The sequence below is a fragment of the Haliotis rufescens genome, unplaced genomic scaffold (assembly GCF_023055435.1).
Source record: "Haliotis rufescens isolate VD_foot unplaced genomic scaffold, xgHalRufe1.0.p SCAF_17, whole genome shotgun sequence".
Taxonomy (NCBI): Eukaryota; Metazoa; Mollusca; class Gastropoda; order Lepetellida; family Haliotidae; genus Haliotis; species Haliotis rufescens.
The window spans coordinates 24,740,642-24,755,846 of NW_025963857.1; the positions used below are offsets into that span (position 1 = coordinate 24,740,642).

The following is a 15,205-nucleotide window of genomic DNA, read 5'->3' on the forward strand; positions in this document are numbered from 1 at the left end:
TACGTGTGCATCGGTTGATTATAGCATGATGGAACAAATAATGAAAACATTCGTTGCTATTACTGGCAAACTATCTTCAAAGAATGGATGTGCTGTCACCGTGAATTATAGACATACAAAAATAAATACTGAATTAATAATTATTTTGTTCAATAGATGTATTTAATGTGGGACCGAACTCATCTCATTACCAGCAGTTTTAATATCCTCATGAAGAATTGGGTGCAATACAGGATAACCTCCCTTAGATATACGATTTTCATAATAGAGGGCGCAGTTGGGTGACGTCACTTATATCCTTCTCGCTAACCTCGTGTAAGATGGCAGACACAAAGTTGTACGAAATTTTAGGCGTCAGTAAAAACGCTTCCGATAATGAAATCAAAAAGGTAAGAACGGTTTTCGAAAGGGGAACGTATATTCTTATAACCTAACACAGTCCCGACCATGGAAATCTGGGCTTTTGTTGGCTTTTGGCTGTCATTTTGCACGTGACAAAGAATGTTCTTCCGTTTCTAGAAGTATTTTTTCGTCATGTAGCCATTCATAGCCACCTATTCGCATCACATTATTTTTACATTAACTACACGGGGTTTCCCCACCCAATTTTCGAAGAATTTCAAATGTATTGTAATGTTATTTTCATGTGGGCAGAACGTTCGGAAATGGGTTGAACGAATGCTAGGCTACATGTTCAGACGTAGCTATCAAACATATCAAACGCATAACAAAATGTGCTTGCTCATTCACCTAGCGTATTTTAGATTCTAATGAGTTTGTATGCACAACATACAAATACATTCATTTGTTCAAAGTGAATATTGTTGTTACTAAAATTTAGAAGATATTGACTGTAATTACTAAATAGTCATTGACGTAACACTCGACTGTGGTGTCAGACCACTATGTAGGCCTAACTAATGCTAAGTGGCTGATTACACACCACGATGAGCTTTGTTGATTTGTTTTTAGAAAATTAATTATTCTCATTTATCTTGCACATCAGGGTACACGATCATTATGTGACTGATATATTTCCTCTAATTTCTGCCTATTTTATAAAGAAACACAGAATTTTATACTTCCTGTTGCTAGTTGAGATTCAGTGTCCTCAGCCTGAGGGCAAGTAAAAAACCGAAGGTGTTTCCAACTTTTGATGGGTCGGAATATGCTCACCTTTTTGTGAACACCTGGTATCATCACTATTTGATAGTGATTCATATTACTCATGCTTGTGTACATGATGTATGAGCAAAATCATACAATCGTCTCTGCTTTTACTTTTAGCAGAGATTTCTTATGAATATGGAAAGGGTTTTGACACTATTTAAAAAAAAAACATTTTTTTTTACCAAATTCCCGTAAGCATTTGATTTAGGCTGGTGATATCCACAAATCTGTGTATGATACATCATTTTTATTACCAAAATGCATTGTTGGTACCTCAATTAGTATATATGGTCCTTCACATACTGTGATGTCACCTGTTGCCATGGCAACCCTATTTTCAAGGTATTTTGATTTCACATTCTATCTGGCACAATAAACACTTCACAGGGCCACCTGCTAGATTATTTAAGGCTCTTCAAAAACGCTATCTCGATAATAATTTTCAGTATGCGATGTTTATATGAGATGAATATTTTCTCAAGGATAAGGCCCATGTCAAGAATGTAACTTGATAATTTAGTTGAAGTAAATCATGTCAATCAACATGTTCAACCCAACAGAGCAACATTTGTATCTGGGAAGCTTATCAGATCTGATGTAATCCAGCACACAACTATCAAATTTTGTCATAAATTACAGGTCCCAGTTAGGGCCATATCTTTGAAAATATTTTGAATTGATTCCTATAATTATTTCAGTCTGTGCATTACTATCATGATTTTCTATCATGTTCACGCTTGTACATTCTTGTATCATGACCAGTGATCGATGGTAAACCTTTTGTTTTAACACAATATTGCAATATTGGCTATAACCTTCCTGTGTACTAGTACCATTAAAGAATCACAATAGCAGTTTAATTATTTGACTATGTAACAAGTTAATGTATTACAAATTTGCTTCATGTCTGGTTTCTTTGCATGATCAGATGTAGAACATAAATGTTTTTGTTTGTGTCCTGTTAGCATGGTTAGTGTTGCAGTAGCAGAAAAATATTCATATCACATTCTGGTACTTTGCAATGATAGTTGCTGGAAACCATGGTTACAGAGCCAATAATACATCCTCCATGGTAAAATGACATATTTTTGTATTAAATGGGAAGAGAATGATGACTTTAACATTGGGCTTTTCATGCTATACTTCTGGAGTTGATGGTAGTCTTTCATTCCCCTGGCTTATAATGTGGGAGGATAGTCATCATCTGGTCTGTCTGTCCCTATTTTGTTTACAGAGCATAACTTGAAAACCGTGAAAGGTTTTTCATCCAAACTTGGTGGATGTATTAACCAGGGCTGAAGTGGTGCCTTTTGCTATTGTAGGGGCCAGGGGGATTTTATCATTTTCTGATGACTTTTGTTTTTAATCAGACGTTTTTATGAATTGGGTAATAATGAAATTTGTCTTGTCACAGGCTTACTACAAATTGGCAAAGGAATTTCATCCTGACAAAAACCCAGAATCTGGTGAAAAGGTAAGTAATTTGTTTTATTGAAAACGTGTTCAAAATTACACCTTAGACATCAAGTAATTTAGGTAAAATATTTGAGAGTTTGTAGAATTTAAAACATTGATATTTTGAATTGTACATGACTTTCAGATCTTGTACATATTGCATGGTCCAGACTCGATTATTTACAGACAGCTATCATATAGCTCAAATATTGCTGAGTGCGACGTTAAACAACATGTTGCAGGGAAAGCAACATGCAAAATTGTGGTACTCAATTTAGATATGAATAACAAGGGAGTGAATTAAAAGTTTCTTTTTCTTTTACATTATCATGATTATGCAGCAAATACACTATTTCCTAGTCATCATCTGACACTCTTGAATCTGTTTCAGTTTAAGGAAATAAGTTTTGCATACGAGGTTCTATCTAACCAAGAGAAGAGGGAGACATATGACAGATTTGGTCTTCAGGGTTTGAAGGAAGGTGCATCTGCAGGTAAGACTGTTTCCTTCTCAAGTTTAATCATTGTTTCAAAACTGATTGGAGTCGTGTTCATTTACTGCAGCACAATCCTAAGCTACAGTACATCACAATGTGAAATATTCATGCATCTGATATGTCCAAGCATGTGAATATTCACGCGGTAGCTTCTTTCTTTATTTGACTTTAAAAAAATACTGATGGACTTCCTGTTTTCATTTTGCGAGTGTCCAAGAAAGTTTATTTTAGAGTTGAAACAAAGTGCCCTTCCAATGTTTGGATTTCACCGAAGTGGTAAACGTCTGAGACCTGCATCACTTCAGACTTTCCCCCCGCATTAAGCAGTGTTAAGATGACACGCTGCGATATAACTGGAATACTGTTAAAAGCAGCGTTAAACACCACTCACTCCTATTGTGGGGACAACCTCTGTGGTGGAGTGGATAGAGCATCTGTTTAGAGTGAAAAGTTGTTGGTTCATTCTCTGTCCACATCATACCAGTGGTTGGATGGTACTTTTGTTGCCCTGTCTGGCATTCAGCATTATGGGGATAAGACAAGGCCTGGTTGACTCAGTTGGTGCCGGTATAATGTATCTCCATGGGGAATTTATGTTGAACTGTGGCTTGGTCTCAGTAGGCTAGCATTACACAACCAGCAACTGCCTGGACTAGTACAAGCAGCCACACAACCGTGCATGACATGTAAGTGCAGTGGTCTTGGAACGTGATGTTAAACCCCATTTCACCTCATTGTGTGGTGGAGGATAGCCTAATGCTTGGAACACTTTCTCATGCTGAAGACCTGCGTACGGTTTCTCATAGAAGTACATTGGTACATTCTTAGTGTCATCTCTCATGTATTGATGATAGCGCCGTAAACCCCAAATTACTTAATCCTTTTGTGACTTCATGTATGATTTTCTGTGTTTGTTTCAGGGGGTGGATTTGGAGGCGGCCTCTTTGATGACCTGTTTGGGAATTTCTTTGGCTTCCCGGGAATGGGAGGCGGTGGCGGCGGCGGCGGGGGTAGGAACCGCAGGAGGCGTGGGGAAGATACTTTCCACCCTCTCAAGTATGTTCAATATTTTCCTATGCGACCATAAAATAGAAACCACAATGATTTTGCTAGACTAAAATCATTAGAACATTTTCATGATTCTACTAAATCATTAGTACATTTTGGATGACAATCATTCAGTGTCCAAGAAAATGAACCAGCCTGAAACAAGCTCTTGGCTAGTGCTAATTTGTATCTTTTAAAAAATGTCCAAGAAAGTGATTTGTTGGTTATATTTCCATAGAATGTATCACATGGCTGAACATGTATCACATACCATGGCATAGTCACCAGCATACTTCACATGACAATGTTATATATTTGTACGATTTGTATGTATTTAAAAATACAACTTGTTTGTTTTTCAGAGTGTCTTTAGAAGACTTGTACAATGGTAAAACTGCCAAACTTCAACTAAGCAAAACTGTGATTTGTGGAAAATGCAATGGGTAATTACAGCATTTTTCTTCATTTATTGCTGATGTAATGTTTTGTTCTTTAACAGTTTTAGCACAGGATTGAAAAAGCTTTGAATTTAGATTCTATCTTGGACATTGTTGAAAAAGGCCTTGAAATGTATTAAGTGCCTTGACAAAGTCTTGAATTACCAAAAACATGTATCTACATACTTGGACCACCACACAATACCTGCTTATGTCAGGGATATCACTCATATAAACTTATCTCCAGCATTCTACAAATTATAGCCCTGGAGAATGTTTTTGAGACACCGGTCAGCCTTTCAACAGTCATGGCCATGGCCTGAAGAAAAGTTAGTTGAACTGAATTTGTCATTATACTGGAAATGATGTCATTAGAATGGAGTTTGTGAAATTACCTTACAATAGGACTGGGGCTTTTGTTAAGTAACCTCAAGATCGGAAATGTACTTGGGTATCGCAGTATGTTAATAATACATAGCTGAATTCAGTTTGTAGATGTAGAAATCATGTGTTGCCTTATCTAAAGGTAATGGCACCAGACTAGAAACACAAGGTGTTAAAGGGTCTGTTTCTGGTTTTGCAAACACTTTGTTGGTTGAGAACACTGTTCCACTGTAGTCAACTGTGTTTGATATTTATCTGCTTATGATGCATCAATTCTGTGAATTCTCTGTTGTACTATTAAGGAATTACTGTCAGGAACAGAGAAAAATATTTATTTTGGGCCATGTCTTCACTTTTACTGATAGCACTACTCATCTCATAGCAGTACAACAGAAATACACAAATATATTGAAAATTATTCAACCTGATCGTTCTTAAAACTTATGCAATTAATAATGTAATGATAGGGGTAATTCAAGGTGTTTACTAAACATTGTCATGTTTGCACATTTTACTGAAGTCATCAGCCTTCAAAAGACTTGCATTGAAGATGTTGAGCACAAACAGGTCACATTAACTTGCGGTCATAAGTTCACCTGTAAGAAGGATGGATAGCCATTAGGAGGGTCTGTATCAAATGGTTATGATTTCTATGATATAAATATCAACACCAGTTGTCTCATTATTTGACCATCTCTCCAGTTGTTCCTATATTATTATGTATAGCCTGTACACTGAGTGCAGGTTACAGTTTTAAGATATTGTCTAAACTGTTAACATTATATTTTATTCTGATATTTTTTTCTTGAGATGATCCCTGTTTTGCTTCACTGCACTTGATCATGTAGTATGCTACTAACAAGTGTGTTGAAGCAAGGCACATTTTAGCTTGAAATAAGATTAGTAATGAGTCATAAATGCTTACACAATGGTTTACAGTGTACTTCTTGTTGTAAAAAAGTTAAATATTATTTTTAATGTTGGTTACAGTTCAGTTGGCGAGAGGAGAGCTTATGTTATGATTGCAGTTTATGTGCTTCCATTTTTACCTACAATATTTGGTATGTTTGGTAGGCCAGAGCTTTGAAACGGCGATACAAGGCGATCAGTGTTGTATGGAATGTCTGGCCTTGTGTAAAGATATGATAGGATAGTGCGTTTAGGACACTCGTGATATTGATTGATCTAGAAACATTTAAGCAATGACTCAAGGGCCTGTGGATCCCACTTGCACAAAGCGAACGTGGCACTACGACGATCGTATCTTGCATACTTTAACATAAATTTATGATAGTTGTAGCGCTAAGATTGCTTTGTGCAAGTTGTCCCTGATGTAAACTTAGTTGCCAGAACTAAAGGTTGCATAAATTTATATCATGTACATGTGGTTGGAAAACATGGTAGATCTTCTAATATCATGAATGTATAGACATTAAATATTTCAACATGATCGAAGAAAATTTGTCGGTGCATTTACTTGAGGAAAGATCTCTTTGTTTATAAGTTGCTACTGACTGCCTCCGTGGTCTAGTGGTAGAGCGTCCGCCCGGAGAGCGGAAGGTCCGGGGTTCGATCCCTGGCCGTGTCATACCAAAAGACTTTAAAAGATGGTACTTGTTGTTACCCTGTCTGGCGCTCGGCATTAAGGGGCTAAAACAAGGACTGGTCGGCTCAGAGTCAGTATACTGTGTCTGAGTGGGGTATTCATGTTAAACTGCGGCATGGTATCTCAGTTTGCTAGCACTATAAATCGGCATCAGTCCGGACTAGTACAAGCAGCCACACACACACAAGTGCATGCACATCGCTTTATGAGTGCAATAATCTTGGACGCGACGTTAAACCCAATTTCACCTCACCTCATAAGTTGCTACTTTATTGGATATAGAATATCTTGGTATGTGTGGAATGGATAGTTTTGTCATAGTGCTGAACAAGAATTGTCCTTTGCAGCATGGGGGGTAAGCAGGGAGCAACGGTAAAGTGCCGTAACTGCCAGGGGCGGGGCGTGAAGATCACACTGCGTCAGCTGGGGCCAGGGATGGTGCAGCAGATGCAGTCTATATGTAATGAGTGTCATGGTGAAGGTACGTTGACTGGAAGATGGTATCAGGTTATATTTCAACTTGTCATTTTTGTTTTTTCATTATGTTACAGTCCGTTGCATTTATCATATGAATTGACATAAATGTAGAACCTCACCAAGTGTCTCTTGATATGTCTGCTCAAGTATAAACTTTTGTTAATGAGTGTGGTTATTTTAAATTTTTTCCCAAATTTTATTTTTTATGGTTTCCATGGAAAAAAATTCGAAAGTGAGGGTAGGGTTCATTTCGGTGCAATGACTTCAAAACCTTTCTACATGTTTTAACAAAACTTGGCATGTACATTGCTCATTAGCTTAATTGGTTCTTTTTGCTATTTTTAAATCTTTCTATTTTGATTTTATTTTGTTACATTTCCATGGAAACAATTTGTTCTCGAACAACTCAAGGCTTTGTTTCCGAGCCATAACTCTCAAACTACCGCTAATGAATATTTCTTCATGAAACCTTTTTCATTCCAGTCTATAATTTGCCAGTATTTTATATATTTATATATACTGAGTAAAAACACATTCTAGTCTTACTTTGAGCTTTAGTTTGAATCATGGTTTGCACTGTTTTATTCAGGTGAAACAATTAGTGACAAGGATAGGTGCAAGTCATGCAAGGGGAAGAAAGTGACAAATGAGACGAAGATTTTGGAAGTGCATGTTGACAAAGGAATGAAAGATGGCCAGAAGATTCCATTCAGAGGAGAGGGGGATCAGCAGGTAGAGTGGAATAACACTTTGTGATGGATCATAGTGTACATGCATTGTTCTGCTATAAGTAATTAGACAATTCTGTCAGTTCTCCATGGGACATGAGTGACTGGTGGAGTCGCTAACCTTTGCCATGCAAGGTGACCATGACTTTTGAATACCAGAGTTTCTTTGACCAATATCTGTGTTACATATAATGCAGACAATATTGGTTGTTTGAACAAAGATGAAACAAAGTCGAAAATAGAAAAAGGTTTGGTTGAGAAGATGAAGGTTGGTTAATGTTTGTTTGTTTGTTTGCTGTTTAACGCCGCACTCAGCAATATTCCAGCTATATGACGGCGGTCTGTAAATAATCGAGTCTGGACCAGATAAACCAGTGATTGACATCATGAGCATCGATCCACGCAATTGGGATACGATGACATGCATGAACCAGGTAAACGAGTCACTCGATCCCATTAGTCGCCTCTTATGACAAGCATAGCCGCCTTTTATGGCAAGCATAGGTTGCTGAGGACCTATTCTATCCCGGATCTTCACAGGCCGGTTGGTTAATGAATGAGTATGAATCACAAAAGCAAGGATTAGTTAATGGTTTTCTTTGTATCTGTTGGATAACGGTCATCAACTGTTGTGAAAATTTCACAGCCTGCTTGATGTTATTCATATCATTATAAATTTGACTATAGAAATGGCCAAAAAATTGTTTCTTTGTAAGGGACACTTAACTGTTAACAAATGCCCCCAAATGAAGATCCACAGGACAATTGGCCTTCAGCAACACATGCTTGTTAGTGGCAGGCTTGATAGGTGGTTGATGCATGTCACTGTATCCCAATTGTGTAGATTAAGGCTCATGTCAGTCACTGAATTGTCTGGTCCAGACTGGATTATTTTGAGACTGCCGTCACATAGCTGGAATATTGCTGAGTTTGGCATTAACAACAAACAGTCTGTTAACAAAATGCTAATATTTCTCCCCTGCAGCCCGACATGGAACCCGGTGATGTGATTATCGTACTCCAGATGAAGGAACACTCTGTGTTTTCCCGTGATGGTGTTGACCTCTACTGCACTCACACTATAGGACTGACAGAGGCTCTGTGCGGCTTCCACTTCTCCCTCAAACATCTAGATGGCCGGGAACTGGTAATCAAGAACCCTCCAGGAGAGGTCATACACCCAGGTACACAGAATAGCTTAGTGGTTAAACTTAAAGAGGTCACATGCTGAACACTAGGGTTTAATTCCCTATGTTGGAATGTGTGAAGCCAATTTTGGTGCCCCTGTCATGATGTACATGATCTAGCTGAATACCAAAATGATGTTACTGTGTGTATGGTGTGAATGTATGCACTTACCTTTGCTCCTCTGTTCATCCCTCCCCGCAGCTGTAGTTTCTCAGTCATATGGTGAGGAGTTAAGTAACTAGTATCAAGCAGGTTTTAATAACACTTAAGTAGGATCATAAGCTAGCTTTACTACAAGGCATGTGCTTTTTTATCTCCGCACATGGGGCAAGGGGGGGTGCAGATATTGAAAAACGTACAATATTTCTCACCAAACTTGGTACATAAATAGATCTAGTGGTGAACTGGTGCATTTTGTTACTCTGGGATTTTAAAAAAATCTTCTTTTTCTAGTTTTTGGCAACAACCTTGACTTTGGCTGAAAATGGTAGTAATGCTTGTTGCCGGAGCAGATCTTGAAAACCGTACAATATTTCTCACTAAACACAATACATTTATGGTTCTAGTGGTGAACTTGTACCTTTTGATAAGTTTGGGATTTTCTTTAAATTTATTTTTTGAGTTACCTTGGCAAAAGATTTGTCTTAGGCTGGAAATGGTTTCCGGAGCAGATCTTGAAAACGTCACAACATTTCTTACCAAACTTGGCACATAGATAGGTCTAGTTGTGAACTGGTGCCTTTGATGGTTTGGTTTTGATTTTAAAAATAATTTTTGAGTTTCCATGTCAACAAGTTTCACATATTTATTCATGAAAAGTATTTACCATTGCTGGGGATATTGATGTCCTCTTATTTAAAAGAAGTGACTTCATTACAATATACCATGCCTTTAGCCTTGCCAGGATTCCTACATCCTGTGTCCAAATCCTGTACCTTGATAGTGATCCTTGATCTGTCAGCTTCATACATGTACTCATCAGTGTCACAAAAGTTGAAAATGACTCAGGTTTACATCATTTGGATTTCCTTCCACATATAACTGGCATTTAATGATATAACTTGTACACTGCTGAAAGCAGCATTAATCAGAACTCACTTAAGGAAATGTGCATGAGGGCTGCAACGAATACATTATGAGGCGAGTGTGATACACATCCTGAATATAGGGTAACAAATACGAAATATTTATTCACTAATACAATAACTTCCGGAGTTACATGCTCATGGTAATCAGCTGGTTGTTTGTGTTTTTGGGGGAGGGGGAGGAAACATCGTTTCAGTGTAAAACTTGAGTTTATTAAAAATGTACGGTAATGTATGTCTTGTAATTGCTCAGGTTGAAACATTTCAGTTATATTTTTTGTGAAGCAAACAAGCAATACATTGCAACAATGCTGCAAAAAGCCTCATGTTTTGGGGGAATGAACCAGGGTCTTCGGCAAACTGACACAAGTTACGCTACTGCATGGCTTGTATATGCTCCATTTTGCATATCTCTTTACAAAAACAATCGTATATATTCGATTCTAGTGGCCATGAAAAACGAATTCAATTCATGAAGGGATATGATTCGATTTACTGAATCTGCGAGTGAATCGTAACAGCCCTAATGTGCACTATGTTTTGTCATGGTATAGGCTGATACTCATCTGTTTATTACAGGCATGATAAAGTCAGTGCTCAGTGAGGGCATGCCAATCTACAGAAGCCCCTTCGAGAAAGGAAACTTGTACATAAAATTTGACATCACTTTCCCGAAACAGAACTTCACAACAGAAGCAAAACTAAAGGTAAGTGTGGAACTGTATTATACGATTAAAGCAAGTGACGGTACTTGGTGATCATACAATGTTGTTTAAAAACTCAGTTGATGGTGGACCAGATCTAAATCAAATTGAAATTATGTCATGTAAATTAATGCAGGGCCCACCCGAATGGTCAAAAACAACTACCGGTAGTCTACAGCTCATTTCGTTCTAGTACCGTATTCACTGTTTCATGCTCCCTTCTCGAGTAAGCGACCCCTGACCAATATTTGGACCAGTCTGTTTTTAAGTGCATCCATATTAGATCAATAATTTACATTCCAGTTCATTTTCAAGTGTATATTAGTTGTATACTACACAATGTTTTCCGGGGGGGTTGGGTAGCCTAGTGGTTAAAGCTTTCGCTCGTCGCGCCGAAGACCCGGGTTTGATTCCCGACATGGGTACAATGTGTGAAGCCCATTTCTGGTGTCCCCCGCCGTGATATTCCTGGAATATTGCTAAAAGCGGCGTAAAACCATACTCGCTCACTCACAATGTTTTTCACAGATAACAAGGGCAGAGAAGGGGTATATATGAGTTGTAACCCGAATGATGATGTGTTATGTATAAATGCACCACAGCAATCATGAGAATAGACAAAATATGCATAGATTCTATGCTAAAATGTTGTGATTTTAGAGTGTAAGAAACAGATTACTGCTTTCTTGCCTATCATTTACCATTTATTTTACAACTTGTAAGGTAAATGGTATCTGATAGACACTTGTGAAGTTACGTTAGTCAGTGATTGCTGAATGTGGCGTACAACCCCCTTTTAATATCCATGACATGAAAGCCTTCATTTGGTTATAGGAACTGGAGACTTTGCTTCCTGTCAGAGAGAAAGTTGACATACCCATCGGTGATCATGTTGAGGATGTTGATCTTGTCAACTTTGAAGATACACGAGGTAGTGATGGACGTCGAGGCGAGGCGTATGATGAGGACGATGATGAAGATCACCATGGGCCAAGAGTACAATGTGCTCATCAGTAGTAATTTATTACCTTCACATTTTACGAGAAGACATTTTTTACTCTTGGATATTTAACTGCAGAGGATGTCGATCTGAACTCAGCAAGGTCATAACAAGAACGATATTGGAATCCGACTTTTCAACATTGTTGGTACAAATCTTCCCACGCCTTGAATGTCAAGGTGTTTGTTAGGTTCAACCAATACTGTAGAATCGATGCGACTGTGACATGCCTTTTTAAATCTGTTTTGGACACTACGAGTCCTGATTACCCATAACTAATCGAATACCTGCTGCTGTTGATGAAGCACCACGTTAGAAGGCAGTGAACAGGATGAGTTGGTAGATGTTTTCTAGCCTGTCACAACTCTGAATAGCTGAGTTTTTCCAAGTTGAAGAGAACATTCATGTTTGATACATGTCAACATGGATATCGACTAATGCAACAAGAGGCATGTCTGTAAGTTAAAGAGGATGAACTGTTTCTCACTGACAAACTTGTCAAGAGGACTGTCACAGTTTGTTGTGTATATGAAATATCTACTATTTTAAAATGTTCAAGAAAAGATTGATGGTTCCGTGTATGGGGCTTGAATATTTGCACAAACTGTGAATTTGTTTTTCATGTTTTATGATGCGAGTGTTGTACCATGAGATGAATGGATGGTAATTATCAGCTATGTATTCTCTACATGTAAATGGAGTACTCTGTAGGCTTTCAGTTCACAGTGTTTGTAATGCATTTAATCATATTAATGTGTGTCCAGTTTCAATGTGTAGACTTCTGTCCTCATTTCAAGTATAACCAGCATTACAACATCCTTCCTTGGGAAGGGCAAGCATTTGCATACAGCAGGCCCTTCCTGTGGATATTAAGTTTGTTACATCTGGTACTTGTAGGTTCATGTGCTATAAATCAATCCCTGTATATATACTGATCAGTATGTCGTAGATTTCATTGGAAAAAGGGCATACAAGCAGAGAAATCTAAATGTTTATAATATATGTTCATTGATGTTGAAAATGTGAAATAACATAAATTTAAATATTTCCGTCATATTTACAACACTTGTGCTTGTGGTTCTTTAGTTGAATATAAACAAATGCAACAGAATATTAATCTTGATTATAACTCCTGTATAGTGTGCGTCTTTCAACATGTTGGTTATGTGTCCAGCTGCATGTTGTTTTAAGCTGTACATTTGGTATCACGTGTACAATGGGACACTTCACCCCAAACGACCTATTAAATATATGTAGAAGGATCTGTATCTTCGTCACCCGTTCTTGGATGCCCGAATGTTTTGGGCTGTATTGTATTAGAACACATTAACTTGACTAAACACCACCACTCAATTTCATTTGTAAATGAAACATTGATCCTGTCATTGTATGGCAACTATTTCACATACATACATGTATTTTATTAGTTCATTTTATCTTTAAGTCTCAAATTCAGTGTGTAAATTAAATAAATAAATGCATTACATATGTCTGTGTTAAAGCATTTGAGCAACATTTACTGAGTAGGTCTCTTGGATGTTCTTGCTTTTAGGATGCGAGTGAGTGAAGATTGTTTCATTAGTCTCTTTACAAAATTTGAGAAGGTTGTTGACGTTATTAATTTTTAAAAATCTAACTTCAGGTTAGTACCCCTACTAATGAACTTGCAAAACAATACCGAAAGATAATTTTTTGTATCCATATAGGTATTATTCACCATTTCTCACTAACAGCAGTGATAAAATCTTGATTTGGGGGGTCAATATTTTTCTCTTCTAATTTCATGTGTTTTTTGTCAAAAGTCACGTAAACCAACTAAAAACCATCTTCCCGAGAAGGAAGTTTACCGACTATAAAAAAGTTCTTTCCACCCCTGCCGAACTACACTGGAATTTCGTGGCTTAATCATAGCGCCACCAGTGGCTGAGTTATGTCCCTTCTATGTTCCTCCAATTGACAATCAGATTCCACTGATCTTAGAACTTGCAATGGCTTCAAACAAAATGGCGGCGCGCAGTCAAAACGATCAGATCGATAATCAGAATCAGTATTGTAATATAATGTAATAACTCCGAAATTCCAGCTGAATTTGGCAAGGGTGGAAACTGGATTTTTATAGTCCGTCAGCTCCCTTGCCTCGGGAAGATGACTAAAAACAAATATGCGGCCTTAGCAACACATTCCACAATATGCCAGCTGTATAACCAAAACCGTGGTCGGTAAATAACCATTTCTGGGCCACACAAACCAGTGGTTGATTTAATAATATGCAATCAAATTATGATGACATGCAATCAACCAAGTTACTGAACCTGACCACACAACCCAATTTAGCTTACATCTATAGATCTGTGAGGAGCAATTCTGAACTGGGTCCCAACAAGTTCTTTTAGGATGCACGCTAAAAGTTAGCTTGTTTGTTAAGGAAATAGTAACGGATATTGTAGATCTGGTATACATTGGACTTATTACTTAGGATGCATATTAGGCCACATGCTTTCTGTGCTGGGTTCCATGCTAGCCAGAAACTTATGATTGTTGGATCAAATCTGTGGTTCGTCCTGCTAGTTTGTCAGCACTGTACAGATCTGTACAGTCCTTCCACATTTAGCTGACATGTCATATTAGTGAACTTAACTCACCTGGTGAATGTGTATACAAAAACAGTTATTTCTTTGTCTAACAAGCTAAATTTTAGCTGCTAAGGAGCTGCAAAAAATTACTATCCATAGTTGTCATATTAATATGAATAGGTTATAGAATCACAAAGTGCATCTTATCTACGTAGTTACTGGTCAAGAGCGCTCAGTTAGATGATCTTTTGAAGAGGATGGTCTGGAGGGTTGAGCAGAAGCTGGCATCCACTGGAGACTCATTCCATGGAGCAACGCACGTTCTACCATAGGTTCTGTTTCCATACGTTGTTGCCCGGGCTGGTGGCACCACCATCTGTTGAGCATAATGCCCGTTCAGGTTGAATTCGCCCGTGGTGGGTTCATAGCACTGATTATGATCCAGCAAAATTCCAGCTATGACGGCAGTCTGAAAATCTGACCAGACAATCCAGTGATTGACATCATGAGCGTCGATCCACGCAATATATGGGATATGATGACATGCATCAACCAAGTCGGTGAACCTGACCACCCGATCCCAGATGATTTTAGGGTGTGTGAGAATCAGTTAATACACCCCTGCCGCTCATGTACCATTTAGCTTGGAAAGCATTTCCAACTGTATCAAAGTCAATTCCGCTAGTTAGATACATTTGGAAACAAATCGTAAGATAAATGGTATTGGACAGCCATTCGTGTAGTAATGTTTGTCATCTAAGACTGGCCTCCACGGGTGATATCTCCAATCTAATCTCTGGTTAGCTTTGGGGGCATGGGTGACCCAGTCGTAAAAGGTTGCAGCGATTCGCTGT

General features: G+C 38.0%; 1 protein-coding gene across 1 annotated transcript; it reads left to right on the forward strand.

Moving 5' to 3' along the window:
• Window positions 1-259: 259 nt before the first annotated feature.
• On the forward strand, window positions 260-13,267 carry LOC124118748 (dnaJ homolog subfamily A member 2-like). Its single transcript, XM_046480999.2, has 10 exons — window positions 260-389; window positions 2,585-2,644; window positions 3,017-3,119; window positions 4,043-4,178; window positions 4,532-4,612; window positions 6,944-7,077; window positions 7,663-7,805; window positions 8,787-8,985; window positions 10,654-10,781; window positions 11,613-13,267. Exons 1-10 carry the CDS (start codon window positions 321-323, stop codon window positions 11,793-11,795), a joined length of 1,236 nt encoding a protein of 411 aa, XP_046336955.1. The 5' UTR covers window positions 260-320; the 3' UTR covers window positions 11,796-13,267.
• Window positions 13,268-15,205: the final 1,938 nt, after the last annotated feature.